The sequence below is a fragment of the Lytechinus pictus genome, chromosome 3 (assembly GCF_037042905.1).
Source record: "Lytechinus pictus isolate F3 Inbred chromosome 3, Lp3.0, whole genome shotgun sequence".
NCBI lineage: Eukaryota > Metazoa > Echinodermata > Echinoidea > Temnopleuroida > Toxopneustidae > Lytechinus > Lytechinus pictus.
This window is the reverse complement of record NC_087247.1, coordinates 36,346,656-36,366,244: the sequence shown is the minus strand read 5'-3', so window position 1 is coordinate 36,366,244 and position 19,589 is coordinate 36,346,656. Positions and strand designations below refer to the sequence as shown.

At 34.9% G+C, this 19,589-nt stretch overlaps 1 protein-coding gene across 3 annotated transcripts in view; it reads left to right on the top strand.

Annotated features, from left to right (window-relative positions):
- Positions 1 to 19,589, top strand: part of LOC129257340 (ubiquitin-like modifier-activating enzyme 1) — a 39,526-nt gene that overhangs the window by 12,944 nt on the left and 6,993 nt on the right. For all 3 annotated transcript variants that reach the window (XM_064096946.1, XM_064096945.1, XM_064096944.1), the window contains exons 4-21: positions 464 to 632; positions 1,008 to 1,142; positions 2,171 to 2,368; positions 3,095 to 3,178; positions 3,599 to 3,745; positions 5,325 to 5,471; positions 6,318 to 6,494; positions 7,572 to 7,679; positions 8,158 to 8,238; positions 8,826 to 8,981; positions 10,441 to 10,606; positions 11,636 to 11,897; positions 13,513 to 13,561; positions 15,505 to 15,651; positions 15,965 to 16,039; positions 16,932 to 17,067; positions 17,473 to 17,618; positions 18,714 to 18,806. In XM_064096946.1, coding sequence (XP_063953016.1) covers positions 464 to 632; positions 1,008 to 1,142; positions 2,171 to 2,368; positions 3,095 to 3,178; positions 3,599 to 3,745; positions 5,325 to 5,471; positions 6,318 to 6,494; positions 7,572 to 7,679; positions 8,158 to 8,238; positions 8,826 to 8,981; positions 10,441 to 10,606; positions 11,636 to 11,897; positions 13,513 to 13,561; positions 15,505 to 15,651; positions 15,965 to 16,039; positions 16,932 to 17,067; positions 17,473 to 17,618; positions 18,714 to 18,806 — 2,476 coding nt within the window. The remainder of the gene's footprint in view (positions 1 to 463; positions 633 to 1,007; positions 1,143 to 2,170; positions 2,369 to 3,094; positions 3,179 to 3,598; positions 3,746 to 5,324; positions 5,472 to 6,317; positions 6,495 to 7,571; positions 7,680 to 8,157; positions 8,239 to 8,825; positions 8,982 to 10,440; positions 10,607 to 11,635; positions 11,898 to 13,512; positions 13,562 to 15,504; positions 15,652 to 15,964; positions 16,040 to 16,931; positions 17,068 to 17,472; positions 17,619 to 18,713; positions 18,807 to 19,589) is intronic.

Genomic DNA, 19,589 nt, shown 5'->3' with positions numbered 1-19,589 from the left:
CATACATCTACAAAAGTGATAATTATTGCTATTTTAATTCATAAAAGCTTTTTGTTCATAGCTATGTTGTATCCCCCCTATAACTAACACCATAATCAAAGTATACAAATTTCCATATTTTTCATTATAATAAGTTACTTTTAAGGCAGTATATGATGTTGTAACTGTAGCCAAGTTTCAGTATAAATATTGTAGATCATTTTAACTAGATTTTTAGAGTTTTGAACCTTATGAAAAAAGACATAAGAAAACATGTTTTAAGTAACCTGTTGTATTGCCTAGACTACTTACATTTACTCAAGTTTTACTTTAATTATTAAACAGTCTTGTAAAAATTAAGTTCCAAATTAAATTTGATGGCATGTCCTATTCTTTGCAGTGAGGAAACCACTATCTAATAATTTCCCTTACACCTTTGTATAAAAAGTTTGTAACATCTCTATTCTCTTCATATGTTATTCAGATATGTTCTGGGACATGAAGCCATGAAGCGTATGGCTTTGTCCAATATCCTCATCTCTGGTATGAAGGGACTTGGAGTAGAGATTGCTAAGAATGTCGTCTTAGGTGGTGTCAAATCTGTCGTCATCCATGATGAAGAGGATGTTACCATTCAAGATTTAGCCTCCCAGGTCAGAAATATTTTCTTTTTATTTTATATAAATATATGTGCCATTAGTAATGATACCATTTTACCAATTGATAGTTTGGTGGCAATAACCCCTAGAATGTAGGGATGTCCTATGTTTAGAATAGCCCCTGAGCTAGTATTGTGAAGAAGTTGTACATCTAGCTAAAAAATAACAGGGTATGCATGTTCCTCACTCTGATCCACTAGTGAATCCATGTGGACAATATTAAAACAAAACATTGAAATTTAAAAATTATACCAATCTTCATGAAACTGACCCTGATATCAATGAATTTCTACTGATATATGAGAGGAAGATCCTAGAAGTAAAACCACTCTGAATAGCTTAATCTGATTAACTTGTCCCAAATCACAGTTCTTCTTACGGGAGGCAGATATTGGAAAGAACAGAGCGGAGGTAACTGAACCAAGGCTGGCTGAACTCAATAGCTATGTACCTGTCTCATCAAGCAAATCTCCACTCAATGAACAATTTATCAGCAAATTCCAGGTGAGAAACTACTCATGTCATAGACGAAAGAGCCAATAAGAAATATGGATTAGGGTATCAAATTGGCTCATATCCACTTGGTCTACACTCAGTAGGTCTACATTATACAAATAATGAATGTTTATGAGTGCAATGGACAGAATACTTCATGAGGTGAAAGATGAAGATCATTATTTCATCTTTCACCGAATGAACTATTCTGTCCATTGCACGAATGAAAAAACATTATTTGGTTTATATGACACCTAAAAATATAATTTTTTTTTTTTTCATATGAAATTTATGAATTTCGATGCAAAACACGCTCATGCAGTGCGAGTTCGGTCTGTTGATTGTTACGTCATTACAACATGCGCAATGCTGGTGCCTGCAGCTGCATGCAGTCTCGGTGCGCGAGTGCAATGGACAAAATCGTATGGATCCAAAATTGCACGGTTGATGACTTCATTGCAAAACGGGCTGAATGAACGATATCAAACAACCAATCAAATCAAAAGGATCTATCTAGGTGTCATATAAAGTCTAATATGACATGAACTATAAAACCAATTCAGTCTTCTATCCGTTTTGTCTAATGCACTACACTTGGTCCAATGCCTTCTTGTCTACTATAATCTAATGCCCTGTGTGTCTAATATCCACTTTGTCTATTTATTATTTCTTGAATTTGCTAAATGATCATTAACAGTTCATCTAACCACATATACTAAGTGGCTTTAGACCTAGTGGATGTTAGACCAATCAGAAATTAGACAAAGTGGGTGCAGACCAATTGGTCGTTTACCATCAAGCTCACCTTGAAAGCTTCTAATAAACATTTATTCTATTTATTTATTGGTATATATGCACATAAAAATTGACCAGTAGCACATGCTGAAAGGGTAAATTTACAAAAATTCATGAAGTACAATATAACAAAGCAAATTAACAAACGTAATTACAGTATTTTATATAAAAACTTAGATCCAATTAAAACCAATTAAATACTGCTTTAAGAAATGATCCTCTATGTTCTCTTGATCCTTCAGGTTGTAGTATTGACTACTAGTAGCTTGGAAGCTCAGCTAAGGATAGGTGACTTCTGCCACTCCAACGGCATCCATCTAATCATTGGAGACACCAGGGGTCTATTTGGTCAGGTCTTTTGTGACTTTGGTGATAACTTCACAGTGTATGACAACAATGGAGAGGAACCCCTCTCTGTCATGGTGTCTGCTGTATCCAAGGTATGTCCAAAGTTCTAGATTTCAAGGTACATCTATTCAAATTAAAAGTGATAAGGAAGGATGCTCTGTTAAAGTATGAGCTATATGACTAGTCGTTATGCCACAAAAACAGATAATAAAGAGTAAGGATGAACCCCTGTAGGATCCATGATGATTTTCCCCCTCATAAAATGTAGTGTTAAGAGTACTATAAAGTCACTTTGTGAATCGCTGTATTCACTTGATAATAACATATCTAAAGCTTCATATTTCTATAATCATGTTCATCAAGATCCAACTGAACCTGATCATAAGCCATAAAAAATTACAAATGAAAAATTACAAATGATATATAAAAGCTTCTTACCTAAGTTCTTACAGTACTTTTGGGCAGCATTTAATAGGCAATTGAGGTATTGGGTTGAAAAATAAGGCAACAAGACAGAATATTCTGACAAAGGCTGGGTCAAGCTGAACTGTCCATCGATGCTCGACTATTTTTGTCGGTCAACGTAGCAATTTCCTGCCTTCCAGTGGACTGATGATGTACAGAAATAAAAAAAAAGAATTGCAGTCATAAATTTGTGACAATTTAATGAAGTATTTTATATGCTGAAAATATTCTGTGAATCTGTTTTTACTGCAGGATGACCAGAGCATAAAACTGCAAGTTATTGTATTCTATGTATAGTATGAGCAAACTATTACTTGTATAGTTGCTTACACATTGTTTTTTTTCCCCCATAGGATGAACAAGGTGTAGTTACATGTCTCGATGAAAGTCGTCATGGTTTTGAGAGTGGAGATCATGTTTCATTCTCGGAAGTTCAGGTATATCCTAGCAATTTCTAGTTTAAGCCATTTTACAACATGAAACTATATTGTTGACATCTGTTACGAACTCCATAAGAAGTATAATTTTGTATGCAATCATTTTAAGCATAAATCCTTATTGAATATCAACTTCTATGGTACAAGCTTGCAATATTTTGTATAATTGTTATTCCCACCATTGCATTTGAAAGGCAATCCCAAAAATGAAGAAAAATGTGTAAATTAAAAAAAAAAAACGATGATCAATTGAATATTCTTGTCATCAGATGAATCAACACTTGAAACCATTTTGTATCTCTTCACTGAAAATAAGGCTCCCAGTGGAATCTCTTGTTGTATTTTAGGTGTTTCCCATTCCAATTTCCAATGTTTACCAATTCCTTTGTGTAACAAATTTTCTTTTGATGACCTGTGTAGGGTATGACTGAGCTGAATGGTTGCCAGCCAAGGGAGATCAAGGTGCTAGGACCATACACCTTTGGTATTGGAGATACTAGTAACCTATCGGACTATGTCAGAGGAGGTATTGTTGCTCAAGTCAAGATGCCACAGAATGTTGCATTTGTAAGTCAGTTACTACCTCTACAAGACTTTTTGAGCTGATCAATGTTTGATTACATTGACTCAGTTTAGAGAGTCTGTATCAAGCAGTAAATTATGTCTGTGTTATCCATCACTTTTTAGCTGGAAGGAAAATTTCAGCATGCTCAAACAATGCAGATGACACACACAATTAGTGTACTTATGCAGGGACAGTGGCGTATATAGGAGGGCATGTGCCCTTTGTCCTAGATACGCCACTTTGCAGCTAGGCAATTGGAGTCTAATGAACATCATCTTTCATTTTGGAATGAGAAAACAGGAGACATCACTTGGCTCTTTGTCAAGACTTTTCTCAGGTGGTCTTGTGGTTAATCATGATAAAATGAGCTTGCCTTTCAGAGATATTTACTTGATGTATTGCCCTCATTAGATCCACATCACAAAGAAATCTTACATTAAAAAATGGATAGAAATTATCATCTTTTCATCTTCTGACTAAAGAAATTATGATAATACCCTCTCTCCCTGCCTTTTTTTATATGAAAATTATCTGCACTTTTCCTAAAGCTTTGCATTTTGTTTAGTAATACAAAGCCAAAGTAAGGTGCAAGATAAATGGTGTTCCTCGCATGCAAGCTGCTTCACTTTATGGGTAGCTTGCCGTACAGGAGTCATACATGTACAGGTTGCTCTTAAAGAATTGGTCTGGATTAAGTTTGTTCAGTGGTGTGAAAGTTCATCTTCTGTTCTTCAGAATTTGTACACGTTTAGCTTTAACCCTTATAGATGTGTGTCTGTCTTTATTGCTCTATTGCTTAGTAATATGAATTGATAACTGTGCCTCATTTGCCACTAAAGCTGTGTCAGGAGTGTCTAAATCTGACAGTCAAGTGCACCATACTGGATGTACCTGAAAAGTCTTTAAAAATTGTGTAGTTTTTTTCTGAGCTGTTGTTTAAGCAATTATTTAACAAAGCTACGGATTCCAAGTTCAATGGAAAAAATCGTAATCTATGAAGCCATATACTTACAACCAATTCCGCTTTTCTGTGTTGCCCTTTTTATAAACCCATTATTGTGATATATTAGTACATGGTGTAAAGAAAATGCAATATTAATGCTAATTTAGGTATTATTGGGGGATGACACTAAATTTATGATAACAACCTTTGCATATGAAATTAATTTTACTATTTATCGACACTTAATTTATGATAACAACCTTAGCATATGCAATTAATTTTACTATTCGACACTAAATTTATGATAACAACCTTTGCATATGAAATTAATTTTACTATTCATCGACACTAAATTTATGATAACAACCTTAGCATATGCAATTAATTTTACTATTTATCGACACTAAATTTATGATAACCTTTGCATATGAAATTAATTTTACTATTCATCGACACTAAATTTATGATAACAACCTTAGCATATGCAATTAATTTTACTATTCATCGACACTAAATTTATGATAACAACCTTAGCATATGCAATTAATTTTACTATTCATCGACACTAAATTTATGATAACAACCTTTGCATATGCAATTAATTGTACTATTTATCTCCACCTTTCTTATTTTTGTAGAAATCATTACGAGAATCGTTGGCAGAACCTGAAATGATCATGACTGATTTTGCTAAATTTGATCGACCTGGTCAGCTTCACATTGGCTTTCAGGCTCTTCATTCATTCAAGTCACAGTATGGTACACTGCCAAGACCAAGGAATGATGTGAGTATGCACAATCTACTTTATATACACAACAAAAAGAGTAAGTCCCCCTATATCAAAATGCTGTAGCTTTTGAACGGAATAATTTGTAGATACAATAATTCGTAGGTGGGTGTCTTCACTCATAAAGCAGCTCGTGAGAAAAATGAGATTTATCAGTTGAGTCATGCATGAGTAATCAAAGATTGAATTAAAAATGACAATTTTTGAAAGTCAAGTGTCATTTTTCGGATTGTGTAAATACAAAGTTTTGAACATCTATTGCCAACTCATTCATCGCATGGTCTACCTTCATTTAGTCTAATGCCATTTCGTCCATCAACATTTCTTCTAACAACCATTTGGTCTAATAATCACTTTGTCTTATCACCCGTTTGTCTATGACCATGTTGTCTAATAACCAGTTGGTCTGATACTCATTTTCTTTTCATTCATTTTGCCCAATTAACACTTGTCCAATTAGACCAATAGGTTTATGGACTAAATAGCTATTGGACCAACTGGTTATTAGATGAAATGGTGAGTGGACGAAAAGGCAATTAGACCATGTGGATAGTGGACGAACTGATATTAGACCAAATGATAGTAGACGAGTTGGTAATTAGACAAATTGGAATTACAACACTTGGAAATACACAGAATCAACACTGACTAATGATGTATAGGCCAGTTTTTAATGAAACTATTACAGTATATTACAATTATATGCATGCACTGTTCTTAAACTTTTGCAAATGCTGGTATTTGATGTCCTTGTTCAGCTGTTGAGAGTGTAGCAAGCAAGAAAGAATATTTATTTTTATTTTGTTTTATGTGTGATCGACAATTTCTTATTTCTTTTCCCAGGATGATGCAGCCAAATTGATTGCCATTGCAAAGGAGATCAATTCCCAGGCACCCGATGCATCTAAGCAGGAGTCTATGGATGATAAGCTTATCACCCAGCTAGCATACAATGCTACCGGTGATATCTGTCCTATGCAGGCTGTCATTGGTGGAGTCGCTGCTCAAGAAGTCATGAAGGTAACGGCTTTGACACCCTGTCTTAGAAAGATTGTGTGCCCTCCTGTGTGATATGTTCATATCATATAACATCTTGGGGATAAGACCTTGGGTCTGACACTTTAGTGGAATCTTTTTTTTTTTGGGGGGGGGGAGGTGTTTAAGAGCTATATAAATAATCTTTCAAGTGATTTCCTGTCTAATTCAAACACTCTCCATATGAAAAAAGAAGTCAATACACATTGTCAAAGGGAAGACGATCCCATTAATGCAGTATCTGCAATATCATGATGGTGTATTCTCAAAGCCAATGAAAGGAATATTTCAAATTGAGGTACCATCAGTGTGCATCTTTTTTTAAAAGGTTATTAAGTAATTTTTGTCTCGCCCATCAGAGGTGAAGGCGAGACTTAGGGATCCAAATGTCGTCCGTCCGTCACAATCCTTATGACACATAACTCCACAACCGTAAGTCGCTTTTCAACCAAACTTGGATGGTAGATGGGCTTGGGGGAGCTGCATGCTATGCTGCAGTCGGAGGTCACATGGTAAGGTCAAAGGTCATTTTCAGGTCAACGTTAAAGTTTACATGCAAGACTCTTATGACACATAACTCCACAACCGTAAGTCACTTTTCAACCAAACTTGGATGGTAGATGGACTGGGGGACCTGCATGTTATGCTGCAGTCGGAGGTCACATGGTAAGGTCAAAGGTCATTTTCAGGTCAACGTTAAAGTTTACATACAAGACTCTCTTATGACACCTAACTCCGCAACCGTAAGTCATTTTTCAACCAAACTTGGATGGTAGATGTACTTAAGCGACCTGCATGTTATGCTGCAGATGTAGGTCACATGGTTAGGTCAAAAGTCATTTTCAGGTCAACATTAAAGTTTACGTGCAAGGCTCTTATGACAAGATGATACATTCACTCTTTGACAGGAAGTTTCTTTTTAATAAGTATTACATGATAACTCAGACTACTTGAAACTAAATAGACAACCAAGGGTTAATCATTTCTGTATTAGTTTCTTTTATTTGATTTCTCACTTTGTGAATGAATTTATGATTGGTTTTATGTTTTGTTGTTTCCTAGGCTAGCAGTGGTAAATTCAACCCCATAAAGCAATGGCTCTACTTTGATTCACTAGAGTGTCTCCCAGAAGAAGAGAGTGCGATGCCATCAGAAGATAACTGTCAATCGGTGAGTTGATCCATTCAAGACCACATTTATAGTCTTGCCCCAATATCATCTGATGCAGATCTCTAAAGAGCATAAAAATTACATCAGGAAGAAGAGTAACAAAAAAATTCCACGTTCCTGTCTCAATTTCATTGCATCTTGCTGTCAATGCTAGATTGATGTTAACAAAAGGGTGTTAAGATAGATGTATAGACTGCCAGGAATATAATCTTATATATTCAATTTATCTTCAAGTGAATACTACCATTTATTGCTTTCTAGCATCTTTGGTTCTGTGCAACTTTTGCTAATCATGTTTATCTATATAAAATTTTCAGGGCCTTTTGTCATACTGATGCATGAAGGAATAAGAATAGGAAGCCGAGATTATTAAAGTGTTCATAGTGATTCTGAGTCCATACAAGGCCTGACCAAATACTAAAAAAAAATGTAAATCACACTATAATATTAACACATTTCTTATTGTTTTTATTCATAGACAAATTGCAGGTATGACTCCCAAATTGCTGTACTAGGAGCAGATTTCCAAAGGAGGATAACAGCTCAAAAATATTTCATGGTAAGTGGTAAAAGCAGTCAATAAAAGATCACCATATTCCTCTCCTTCTGGCTTATGACTTGTGCTACTTTTGAGATAATGTTGAAACAATATGACTATATTTGGCTTCAAGCTGTCAATTTGATTACATGTAGATGTCATACCTCTGATTCATCATTACCATCACAAACAGCCAAAGAGTCAATTAATAGGTTTTAGGGGCGTATTTATCTGAATTCTTTGCCTGTGCTTGATTATTGTCAATGTCATAATAGCTGATCAAGCATGTATATTGTAGCTGTCACACAAGCAAATCTAGGTCCAGACCAAATGAAAAAAATTTAGTTCACACTTCTGTTGAATAGCTAGATAAACTGTTTGTAATCAAAGAAACAAGTAGACAAAGTGAACATTAGACCAACTGGGCTTTACACTTTGTGAGGATTAGACCAAGTGGGTATTAGACAGATTGTACTTTAGACCTAATGGCAATTGGAACAAATTGATAGTAGACCAAATGGGTTTAACCCAAGTGGTATTAATCTATCTAAGAAGTAGACCAACTTGTAGACCAAGTGAAAATAAACTATTTTTGCTTTGTGTGTCAGGTTGGAGCCGGAGCCATTGGATGTGAACTGCTGAAGAACTTTGCCTTGATGGGATTAGGAAGCTCACCAGAAGGCAAGGTTTATATCACAGATATGGATATCATAGAGAAGTCCAACCTCAATAGACAGTTCCTATTCAGAGCACATGATGTACAGGTAAAAAAAAAAAATTATTCATGCTACACGAAACATATCACGTGGTATAGTGACATATAATTGTGTGATTAGTTAGACTTTCAAGCTTGTTGGAATCTACCCAAAATTTACTCCTTAGGATTTGAGACATCCAAATATTTATTTCATGATTTTTGTCTCGCCTGCATAGCAGAGCGAGACTATAGGCGCCGCTTTTCCGGCGGCGGCGGCGTCAACATCAAATCTTAACCTAAGGTTAAGTTTTTGAAATGACATCACAACTTAGAAAGTATATGGACCTAGTTCATGAAACTTGGACATAAGGTTAATCAAGTATTACTGAACATCCTGCCTGAGTTTCAGGTCACATGACCAAGGTCAAAGGTCATTTAGGGTCAATGAACTTAGACCATGTTGGGAAAATTATTTTCAAAATCTTAACCGAAGGTTAAGTTTTTGAAATGACATCATAACTTAGAAAGTATATGGACCTAGTTCATGAAACTTGGGCATAAGGTTAATCAAGTATTAGTGAACATCCTGCTCGAGTTTCAGGTCACGTGACCAAGGTCAAAGGTCATTTAGGGTCAATGAACTTTGGTCAAGTTGGGGGTATTTGTTGAATTACTATCGTAACTTTGAAAATTTATTAATTTAGTTCATGAAACTTGGACATTAGGTTAATCAAGTACCACTGAATATCCTGTGCGAGTTTCAGGTCACATGACCATGGTCAATGGTCATTTAAGGTCAATGAACTTTGGCCGTGTTGGGGGTATTTGTTGAATTACCATCCTAACTGTGAAAGTTTATGGATCTAGTTCATAAAACTTGGACATAAGAGTAATCAAGTATCACTGAACATCCTGTACGAGTTTCAGGTCACATGAACATGGTCAAAGGTCATTAAAGGTCAATGAACTTTGGCCGTGTTGGGGGTATTTGTTGAATTACCATCCTAACTGTGAAAGTTTATGGATCTAGTTCATAAAACTTGGGATATAAGAGTAATCAAGCATCACTGAACATCCCCTGTGAGTTTCAGGTCACAAAACCAAGTCAAAGGTCAGTTAAGGTCAATAAACTTAGGCCATGTTGGGGTAATTGTTGAAGTGCCATCATAACTTTGAAAGTTTATGGATAGAGTGAATGAAATGTGGACATGGGTGTAGTTGACAGTCTTAAATCTCTGTTCAAATGTCATTTATGGTCAATGAACGTGGTATTATGTCATTATATGAATGATGTTTTTGTGAATTATTATTTTATAGTAGTTTTCAAAGTTAGCACTGCTGCTATATTAAATTGCGTAATGCAGGCGAGACTGCCAGAGGCGTTCCACTTGTTTTATACTTCACTATTTTTGTGAGGTAATTATTTCCAAGTGATGTGAGTAATACTGTAGAATGGAATGTTTTGTCTAAATAGGAAGAAACTGCATTTAATTTTAAAACAAAGCAAACACTATTTCAAATTTCAGAAACCCAAGTCAGATACTGCAGCCAAAGCAGCCAAAGAAATGAACCCTGATCTCAACATTGTACCACATCTGAACCGAGTTGGACCAGAGACAGAGAACATCTACGATGATGACTTCTTTGAGTCATTGGATGGAGTGGCTAATGCTCTGGATAATGTAGATGCACGTAAGTTGTTAATGATCTTCTCTTTATTTTGTGTTACCTGCCAATGGCTGCGTGGTATTTTACAATTCCTCGAAGATGCTTGGTATAGCACTTTTAGAAAATATGGTGTTTGTTAAGGTCAGGGATGTAGTTGAAGCCTGCCTCTGGGCCATGTTTTCCCTGCCTTGACCTCGGGCCATGTACTGTGTACAAAGGCTATGGAAATGGGTTTTCTTCAGTGGCCTTGTGACCTAGAAGTATTGGCCTCAACTAAATTTCCAGTTAAAGTGATGCATGAATGTAGAGGTAATTAAAAAAGTTATAAGTGTTATTCTGGCATGCATAGCATATGAAAGACATTGCCAACACTTTTCTGATAGCATTGGTGATATCAGCGTCAACATAAAAATCTTATCCTAAGGTTAGGTTTTGGTCTCGCCTGCATAGCAGAGCGAGACTATATGCGCCGCTTTTCTGACGGCGGCGTCGGTGGCAGCGATGGCGACGGCGTCATCGACATCAAATCTTAACCGAAGTTTCTGAAATGACATAGAAAATATATGGACCTAGTTCATGAAACTTGGACATAAGGGTAATCAAGTATTACTGAACATCATGCCCTGGTTTCAGGTCACATGAACAAGGTCAAAGGTCATTTAGGGTCAATGAACTTAGACCATGTTGAGGGGAATCAATATCGAAATCTTAATCTAAGGTTAAGTTTTTGAAATGTCATAACTTAAAAAGTATATGGACCTAGTAATGAAGAGTTTCAGGTCACAGGACCAAGGTCAAAGGTAATTTAGCGTCAATGAACTTTGGGCATGTTGGTGGTATTTGTTGAATTTCCAGCATAACTTTTATTGTTTATGGAGCTAGTTCATAAGGACATAAAGAGTAATTGAGTATCACTGAACATCCTGTGCGAGTTTCAGGTCACATGACCAAGGTCAAAGGTCATTTCAGGTCAATTCACATCACTTTTTCTCAACCCTCAGTATGTTACCTACTCATACGTATCTCTCTTGAACTTGTTTTATTCATTCTCAGGTATGTACATGGACAGACGATGTGTCTACTATCGCAAGTCTCTTTTGGAGTCTGGTACCCTCGGTACCAAAGGAAACGTCCAGGTGGTCATACCGAACCTTACAGAATCCTACAGTTCTTCACAGGACCCACCTGAGAAGTCCATCCCAATCTGTACTTTGAAGAACTTTCCCAATGCCATTGAGCACACTATCCAGTGGGGTAGGGATATGTTTGAAGGACTCTTTAGAAACCCTGCTGAGAATGCTGCTCAGTATGGAAAGTGAGTGCTTCTCCAACTCCAGCTTGGATCTTTTTTTTCATGAAGTTATTAAGTGCCTTATAGGATAATCTGTCTGCATTTTGACATACTACTCAACATTACTTTGTGATATCATATTGTTTGTGTCGCTTATTATTTTTTTGGCACTATTCTTTTTTGTGTTTTTAATTGTATGATAATGTAGTAATCAAGGGAGTCGGCTTTGACAGGTCAAAGGCCTTTCCGATTTTCTACATCCGCTATATTTTCTTTTAATTTCTTTTACATTTCTATTTTTTATTGCTTATACTGTGATTTAAATTCTTTTACTTTTGTTGTATCATATTATCCTTGTACATATGTTTGTATATTTTTAAAGGATGTCAAATAAATGAATTGAATTAACCCTGATAGTACATGGGGGGGGGGGGCTTATGCCACTTGACGTTTTTCATGATATTTCTGTGACGTGAGGTTTGTACTGCAGAGTATCAGGATTATTTTCTTTCATTTTTTATACGAAATTAGCAGTTGCAAAATTATGCAATTGCATATCACACCGAAATCAAAACAAGGTTTCATATATGCCTACTAATTCAGTGCAATTCTGTTACTAGTCAATCATTATTTTTGCTTTAATAATCAAAATTAATAAAGGACAAGTCTACCCCAACAAAAAATTGATTTGATTAAAAAGAGAAAAATCCAACAAGCATAACACTGAAAATTTCATCAAAATCGGATGTAAAATAAGAAAGTTATGACATTTTAGTTTTGCTTAATTTCACAAAATAGTTATTTGCACATCCTGGTGGGTATGCTAATGAAGAGACTGATGATGTCATCCACTCACTATTTTTGTATTTTATTATATGAAATAGGGAATATTCTATATTTTTCCTCATTGTCAAGTGAAACAACGATTAATTCCTCCCTCAACATGTGGGATGAGCATTGTTTAATACTATATGATTCAGTCTAGTTGGGCCTTATTTTCAAATCTATAAAAAATGAAATATTGTATAATTCAAACAAAAAACAAAAGAAATAGTGAGTGAGGGACATCATCAACTTTCTCATTTGAGTTGTGCATATCACTGTTTTGTGAAAAATAAGCAAAATTTTTAAGTGTCATAACTTTCTTATTTTACATCCAATTTTGATGAAATTTTCAGCATTTTGCTAGTTTGATTTTTCTCTATTTATTCAACTCAACATTTTTCTGGAGTGGACTTGACCTTTAAGTTAATGATTAGAAAAGTTTTGCTGACATTTTACAATTGCAAACAACATTAAAACTAATTAATTATGTAAAAAAAATACTATTTTTGTTAATGTGTGTTTGATTAGAATCCCACAAAGGGCTGGCTTTATAGATTAACAGCCAAATTCTAATTTAATTAAATTCATATAAAATAAATACGTTATTTTAGTGAAATTTAGCTATGCAACTTACATCATTCTCTATCATCATGGAAATTTTCATCGCTATTGTACCATTGAAGTATGTAATGCAACTGAGTCTGTCAGAGGCATTCCACTTGTTTGAAGGAACACCTGATTCAATGCTGCATAGAAGTTTTGTAAATGTGACGGTCTTGTATTGTAATAAGTTTTTTTCCTTTTTTTTAAACAGTGATCCCAAGTTTATGGAAAGGACACTTAAAATGGCTGGATGTCAACCAGTAAGTATAAATACTTGTTTCTAGTTTTGTGGGAGTAATTTATAGTCTAATTTGTTTACATTTTTGTTTTGCCTGCATGGCATAGTGAGACTTGAAGGTCTCAAAGGTATGCATGACATGCATTGTCAAGCAAAGTGGTCATTGTCCAACCTAGCAACAGTCATGAATCGTGCATTCTTCAGCATGCATTCATTCATTTAGTGTCCCATCATTGTAAATTCCTGAAGGTGATGATTGATGAACATATTATTTTTTGCTTTGCCTTTAGTAGACAAACCCCTATGAATAGAATGAAATTCAAAGAACCAGATGGTAGCTCTCTTACATTTTTTGTCATTATGGACATTTGAATACCTTTTGTGAACTGGTAATTACAATTCTTGAGGAGAGATGTATATAATGAATTCCTAATTTATATTCATAAATGCATGATAAAAGACTCACCTCCTCTTTGCCTATTGGATGATAGCACTAAAGTCTCTTTTCATAATCATGTTTATGCATAAGATTTGGCAAGTTAGACCTTTACGTGTTGGTTTCTTCACTAACCGTCATAAGGTTTGCTTATTATTTACTGGGTATATAAGAAAGGCCTTGCTTGCTCATTGGCTGGAGGCAGTGAGCAAGCAAGGCCAGTGTACAGTGACACATATAACAGAACATGTGACTAGTCATGTGATGATGTCATTACATCAACATAACAACAATAAACATGCACAAGACTTTGCAACATACCATAACCCCTGCTAACCTTTATGCTGTATGCTGGCCTTGTTTATTATCTATTTATGTCAGCATTTTTTCAGCTGGCATGAATAGGTGATATGCTAGTGGGCTGCATTTTCAACTCTAAATCAATTTATGCTAATTAGATCTGAATCAATGATCCAGTTGTCCAATGTACAATACATTCATAGGTATGATATATAAAAAAAAAAATTGCCTTTTTGTATTCTAGCTTCATTTTCAAATAATTTGTGAGTGAATAAAGAATAGGTAGTCAACAAAACTTTGATATTATCAAATTATTTTTTTGGTCAAAATCAGCATTACTGCTATATTGATGCAGGCAAGACTGGTTCAAGCTAACATTTTCCAAAAATGTATACGTATAATAAATGTTTTTAAAATTTATTTCATGAATTGTTTTTCATTTTCAATCTTAAAAAGACTGGGCTATTTTGACGCTTAAAGGACAAGTCCACCCCAACAAAAAGTTGATTTGAATAAAAAGAAAAATCCAACAAGCACAACACTGAAAATGTTATCAAAATCGGATGTAAAATAAGAAAGTTATGACATTTTAAAGTTTCGCTTAATTTCACAAAACAGTTATATGCACATCCTGGCTGGTATGCAAATGAGGAGACTATGACGTCATCCACTCACTATTTCTTTTGTATTTTATTATATGAAATATTTCAATTTTCTCCTCCTTGTCAAGTGATACAACGATTAATTCCTCCCTGAACATGTGGAATTAGCATTGTTTAATACTATATGGTTCAATCAAGTTGGTCATTATTGTCAAATCTATAAAAAATGAATTATTGTATAATTGAAACAATAAAAAACAAAAGAAATAGTGAGTGATGGACATCATCGATTGAGTCACCTAGTTGTGCATATCACTTTTTTGTGAAAAATAAGCGAAACTTTAAAGTGTCATAACTTTCTTATTTTACATCCGATTTTGATGAAATTTTCAGTATTCTGCTAGTTTGATTTTTCTCAATTTTATTCAAGTCAGCATTTTCCTGGGTTGGACTTGACCTTTGATTAGGATTAAAGCTCCTGAATTTTATTTACTATATATTTGATAAAAGAAGTACCAGCTCTATCTTAAGTGAGTTATGATTAACAAGCATTTCTCAGTAACATTGTATATTGTATTATTGAAATTCATGTAATTCTGATTTTAATGTTTTTTTTTCTTCATGTAGATGGAAATTTTAGAACTGTTAAAGCGAGCCCTGATAGATGATAGACCTAAGAGCCTAGATGATTGTATATCATGGTCCAGGCATCATTTTGAGAGTCAGTACGTCAACCAGATAAAACAGCTTCTCTTTAACTTCCCTGCTGATCAGGTGAGTAGTAACACCCTATCCAGTTTTGTAAGTTGTGGGGGCTTTACTGCATTTTAGGGGATGGATTGACCTCAGCCATGTTCCATTTTCCATGATCTTCTTTCTTCCCCAGGTGCCACATTCTTGGATCCTAATACAACACATTGTTTCATTTTGTTCAATTGATATCTATTTCCTCACAAAAACTAGTATCATTAAACCACATTGTTCAAATCCTTTTCTATTAAAATGTTACTAAAACCCTGTGTTAGTCAAAGTTCGTTATCCTTTATTTTATTTCTGCTAAATTGAATGATTGCCTTTGTTGTTTCAGACAACCAGTTCAGGAGCACCATTTTGGTCAGGCCCTAAGAGGTGTCCACATCCACTCAAGTTCAATGCTGATGATGTAAGCTTTTTATCATTTATGTTTTTATGTACATATATATTTCTATTTGTTATGGTATATAATTCATTGTCCCAAGCCCTGGTTTTATAAGCATTACAATTGATCTGACTATGGAAAGTCACTAATGATAAATCATTAAGTTCTCAAATGCTCGTTTGCTTTGTGTACAAAGTGAATCACTTTGATTGGTCAAAACAATGATGCAGGCTTATATTTGTATTTAGAGAAGAACTGTAAAGAGCATGTGTTCTTGATGGCTATGTTGCTGGCTCTCCAAAGTTGAGACTGATTGGTTCAGTAACAACTATAGAAATAGTCCCTCATTCAATTCAACTTAGTCCTGTATTTTGGGTAGCCTGTAACGAGTAATTTATATTTCTTGAAGAGAAATGTCTCTCCGTGGTTGAAAAAGCCTTGTTGGGTCAACTTTGATCTTTTTCTGAAGTTTTAAAACCATCATAAGATGAACTTCATATCTCATTGTGAAGTTGATTTGTGTATAGAAATGTTTGAAAGTGATTGGGGTGAGGGAACTTGATAATGAACTGGTATATACTATCAGCTTTAGAAACACAGAAGTGAAAAGAGAAATTTGATTCTGCTCAAGGGCGAGATGCATTTTGCACTGCATGCAAATATACAGCCAGAACATTTCAGCTGGATGTGTAAATCATTTGGGGAGGGTATACCACAAATGTGAGGACAATTAAATATAAATCCTTAGCGGGAAACTCCCCCCCCCCCCATATATATATTCATCATTATTAACTTTAAAAATTTTAAGAGTGCAAATGTAATTGTACTTCACTCCCCCCCCCCTCACAATATGTTCCTTTACCCTTGCTAAATAGTTTGTAATGAGTATTAACTTTATATATATAATTTGTAACAGGCAACACATCTTAGCTATATAGTATCTACCAGTAACTTACTAGCAGATGTCTATGGCCTCCAAGGTAGCCGGGATGAAAGTTTCTTCAGAAAAGTTTTGGAATCAATAGATGTACCAGTGTTCACTCCTAAAGCAGGTAAGATTGTCTTCATTTTCTTTTTTTTTTTTGGCTACTTCTCATGGTTGAGAATACACTGGAAATAGGACCCTTTGCAAATTATGACATCTATTTGGACATTTGGATGGTGGATTGCCCCCTTGCCTCCTTTAATTGTTTGAATGACATAGTTTGTTAAACATATTAGGTATAACATTGGTATTACATCTTCCTCTTCTATATTCTTTCATCTTATTTCTATTTCTGTGGCTTTACTCAGCCAAGTGTATATTCAGAGTACATGGTGTGTGCAGATCATTGGTTTTACACAGCCCCATGTTATGCATAGGCCTTTGATTTTATGCAGCCCCTTATATATTTTTATGGTATTTGCAGGTTATTGATACACACTGCCCCCTGTATATTCTTTCATATCATTTGTAGGTGTGAAAATTGCAGTGACGGACGCAGAAGCCCAAGCAGCAGCCGAAATCCATGCTGATGATGCCCGTCTCAAAGAGATCATAGAAAGTTTGCCAACCCCTGAGCAGCTCAAGCAGATCTGCATTAAACCACTTGACTTTGAAAAGGTTAGCACAACTGAAATTTCATTCATATATGCCATCTTGAATATATCCCTATAATGTGCTTTTGTGAAAACAATACCATTGATTAGGAAGAGAAGTAGGATTTTTAAACTTAAACTTAGAAACTTGTAAGGATGATTATTTTTTGTATTTTTTCTTAACCCTAACTAGGCCGGGCTTTTTTGGCTGTTCTGTGGACGGGGGGGGGGGGTTGATTCAACCCCCCCCCCCCCTGAGATCTCGGCCGCCGATCGCGCGAGTGCCGCAAAAATTTGCACGCTGGTAGTGCGCGATGTAATCTACAAGGCTGTATGGTAAAATTTTCCAAAATAATGAGATTTTATTTTATATGAATTAATTATGCTAATTTATGCATTTAATCATACTTTTTGCTCTTATTCACTAAATAAAGCTCCTAGAATGCTAATTTTTGGTAAAAATATTCTTTGTAGCATTCTTAACAATGGCAATTGAAAAAAACTTCGGTTTGGAAATCAATTTCTTATGTATTTTATTGTTTTATGAATTTCTTATGTATTTCTTTGTTTTTTAACCTTTTGTTTTTCTTTGTTTTTTTCACCAGATTTATTGCACAACCTTTTTGAAGCATAATTATGCTAAAATCAATTGCTTTCAGCTGTTTAAAGTAAAAATAATCATATCTTTATGAATAAGATGAGAAAACTCAATTAGCATTCACTTGGTACACAAAATCACGTTTTGGAACAATTTTTGGTCTGACATGCACTTACAAAATGCTGCGTAATTTTGGAACAGCATACTCGGGCGTCGTAAATTTGGTCTCAAAAGATGCGCGAGACTTAAAAGTATAAACTCTGCGAGTGGCGCGGTCAAAAAATTTCGCGCAGCGGAATGATCGCAGAAAATGTTGAGGGGGGGGGTTGATTCACCCCCCCCCCGGCCATTTTAGGGTTAAAAATAGGATAAAAAGAAATAAGGAATAAACATTGATTTCATTTCATTATGATGCAATTAAAAAATATATGGCTATCCAGTAAACAATCATAAACAAAAATCATTTAACTTTACCTTTCATGTCATCAAGGTTTGTTTATATATATATTTTTTTTGTTACAGGATGATGACACTAACTTCCATATGGACTTCATTGTAGCAGCATCAAATCTGAGAGCTGAGAATTATGGCATTACACCTGCTGATAAATATAAGGTGAAGCATACAAGCGTATTCTTATAGAGATCACATACATCATTTCAATTGATGTCTGTATTTTATTTTTAGCATGTACATTCCATGTGTAGATTTTATAGCCTTTTTTCATTCACAAAGGGCACCACAGTACTATTTCCTGAATGGCAATATTTAGTCATAGATATCTTGAAAATGATAAAATCATTCATTTCAAGTAATATCCCTCGTTCATCTCCCAATATGAATAAATCTACATGCAGTATATCAATGATTCCTACAAGCTTCCACAAAGTTAAAAACGTGTTTTAAGTGAGGACCTGAGTTAAAGGAAGGCATTATTGTCAACCAAAAACTAAAAAAAATACATGTTCTCCAATATTACAGGATGCAAAAGATTATTATCTCTAATTTTTGTCCCATTTGTACAACTATAATTCCTGAGGCACCTTTGACCTTTATGACTACATTGTTCAAGTAATGTAGCCATGGTTGAAAGACGTGCAAGATTAAATCTTGGGGACTTTGCTGAGACTGCATCTCTCTCTGTAGCTTTCTCTTCATACACCTCAGGACATTCACATGAGATTGCTATAAAGACCAATAAACACTTTATTTTATTAGATACTGAATTTGCCATTACATAGCAATCACTTATCTAGATTTTTAATTAACTTTGTACAGAAGATGTGTAAGGCTCAAAGAATATTAGGAGCTTTCTAATTTTGCCCAGCTTAGAAATGGAATCATTTAATTTGTGCAGTGTATGATTACATTAATTGTTCAATTCTGTAATCAGTTGAG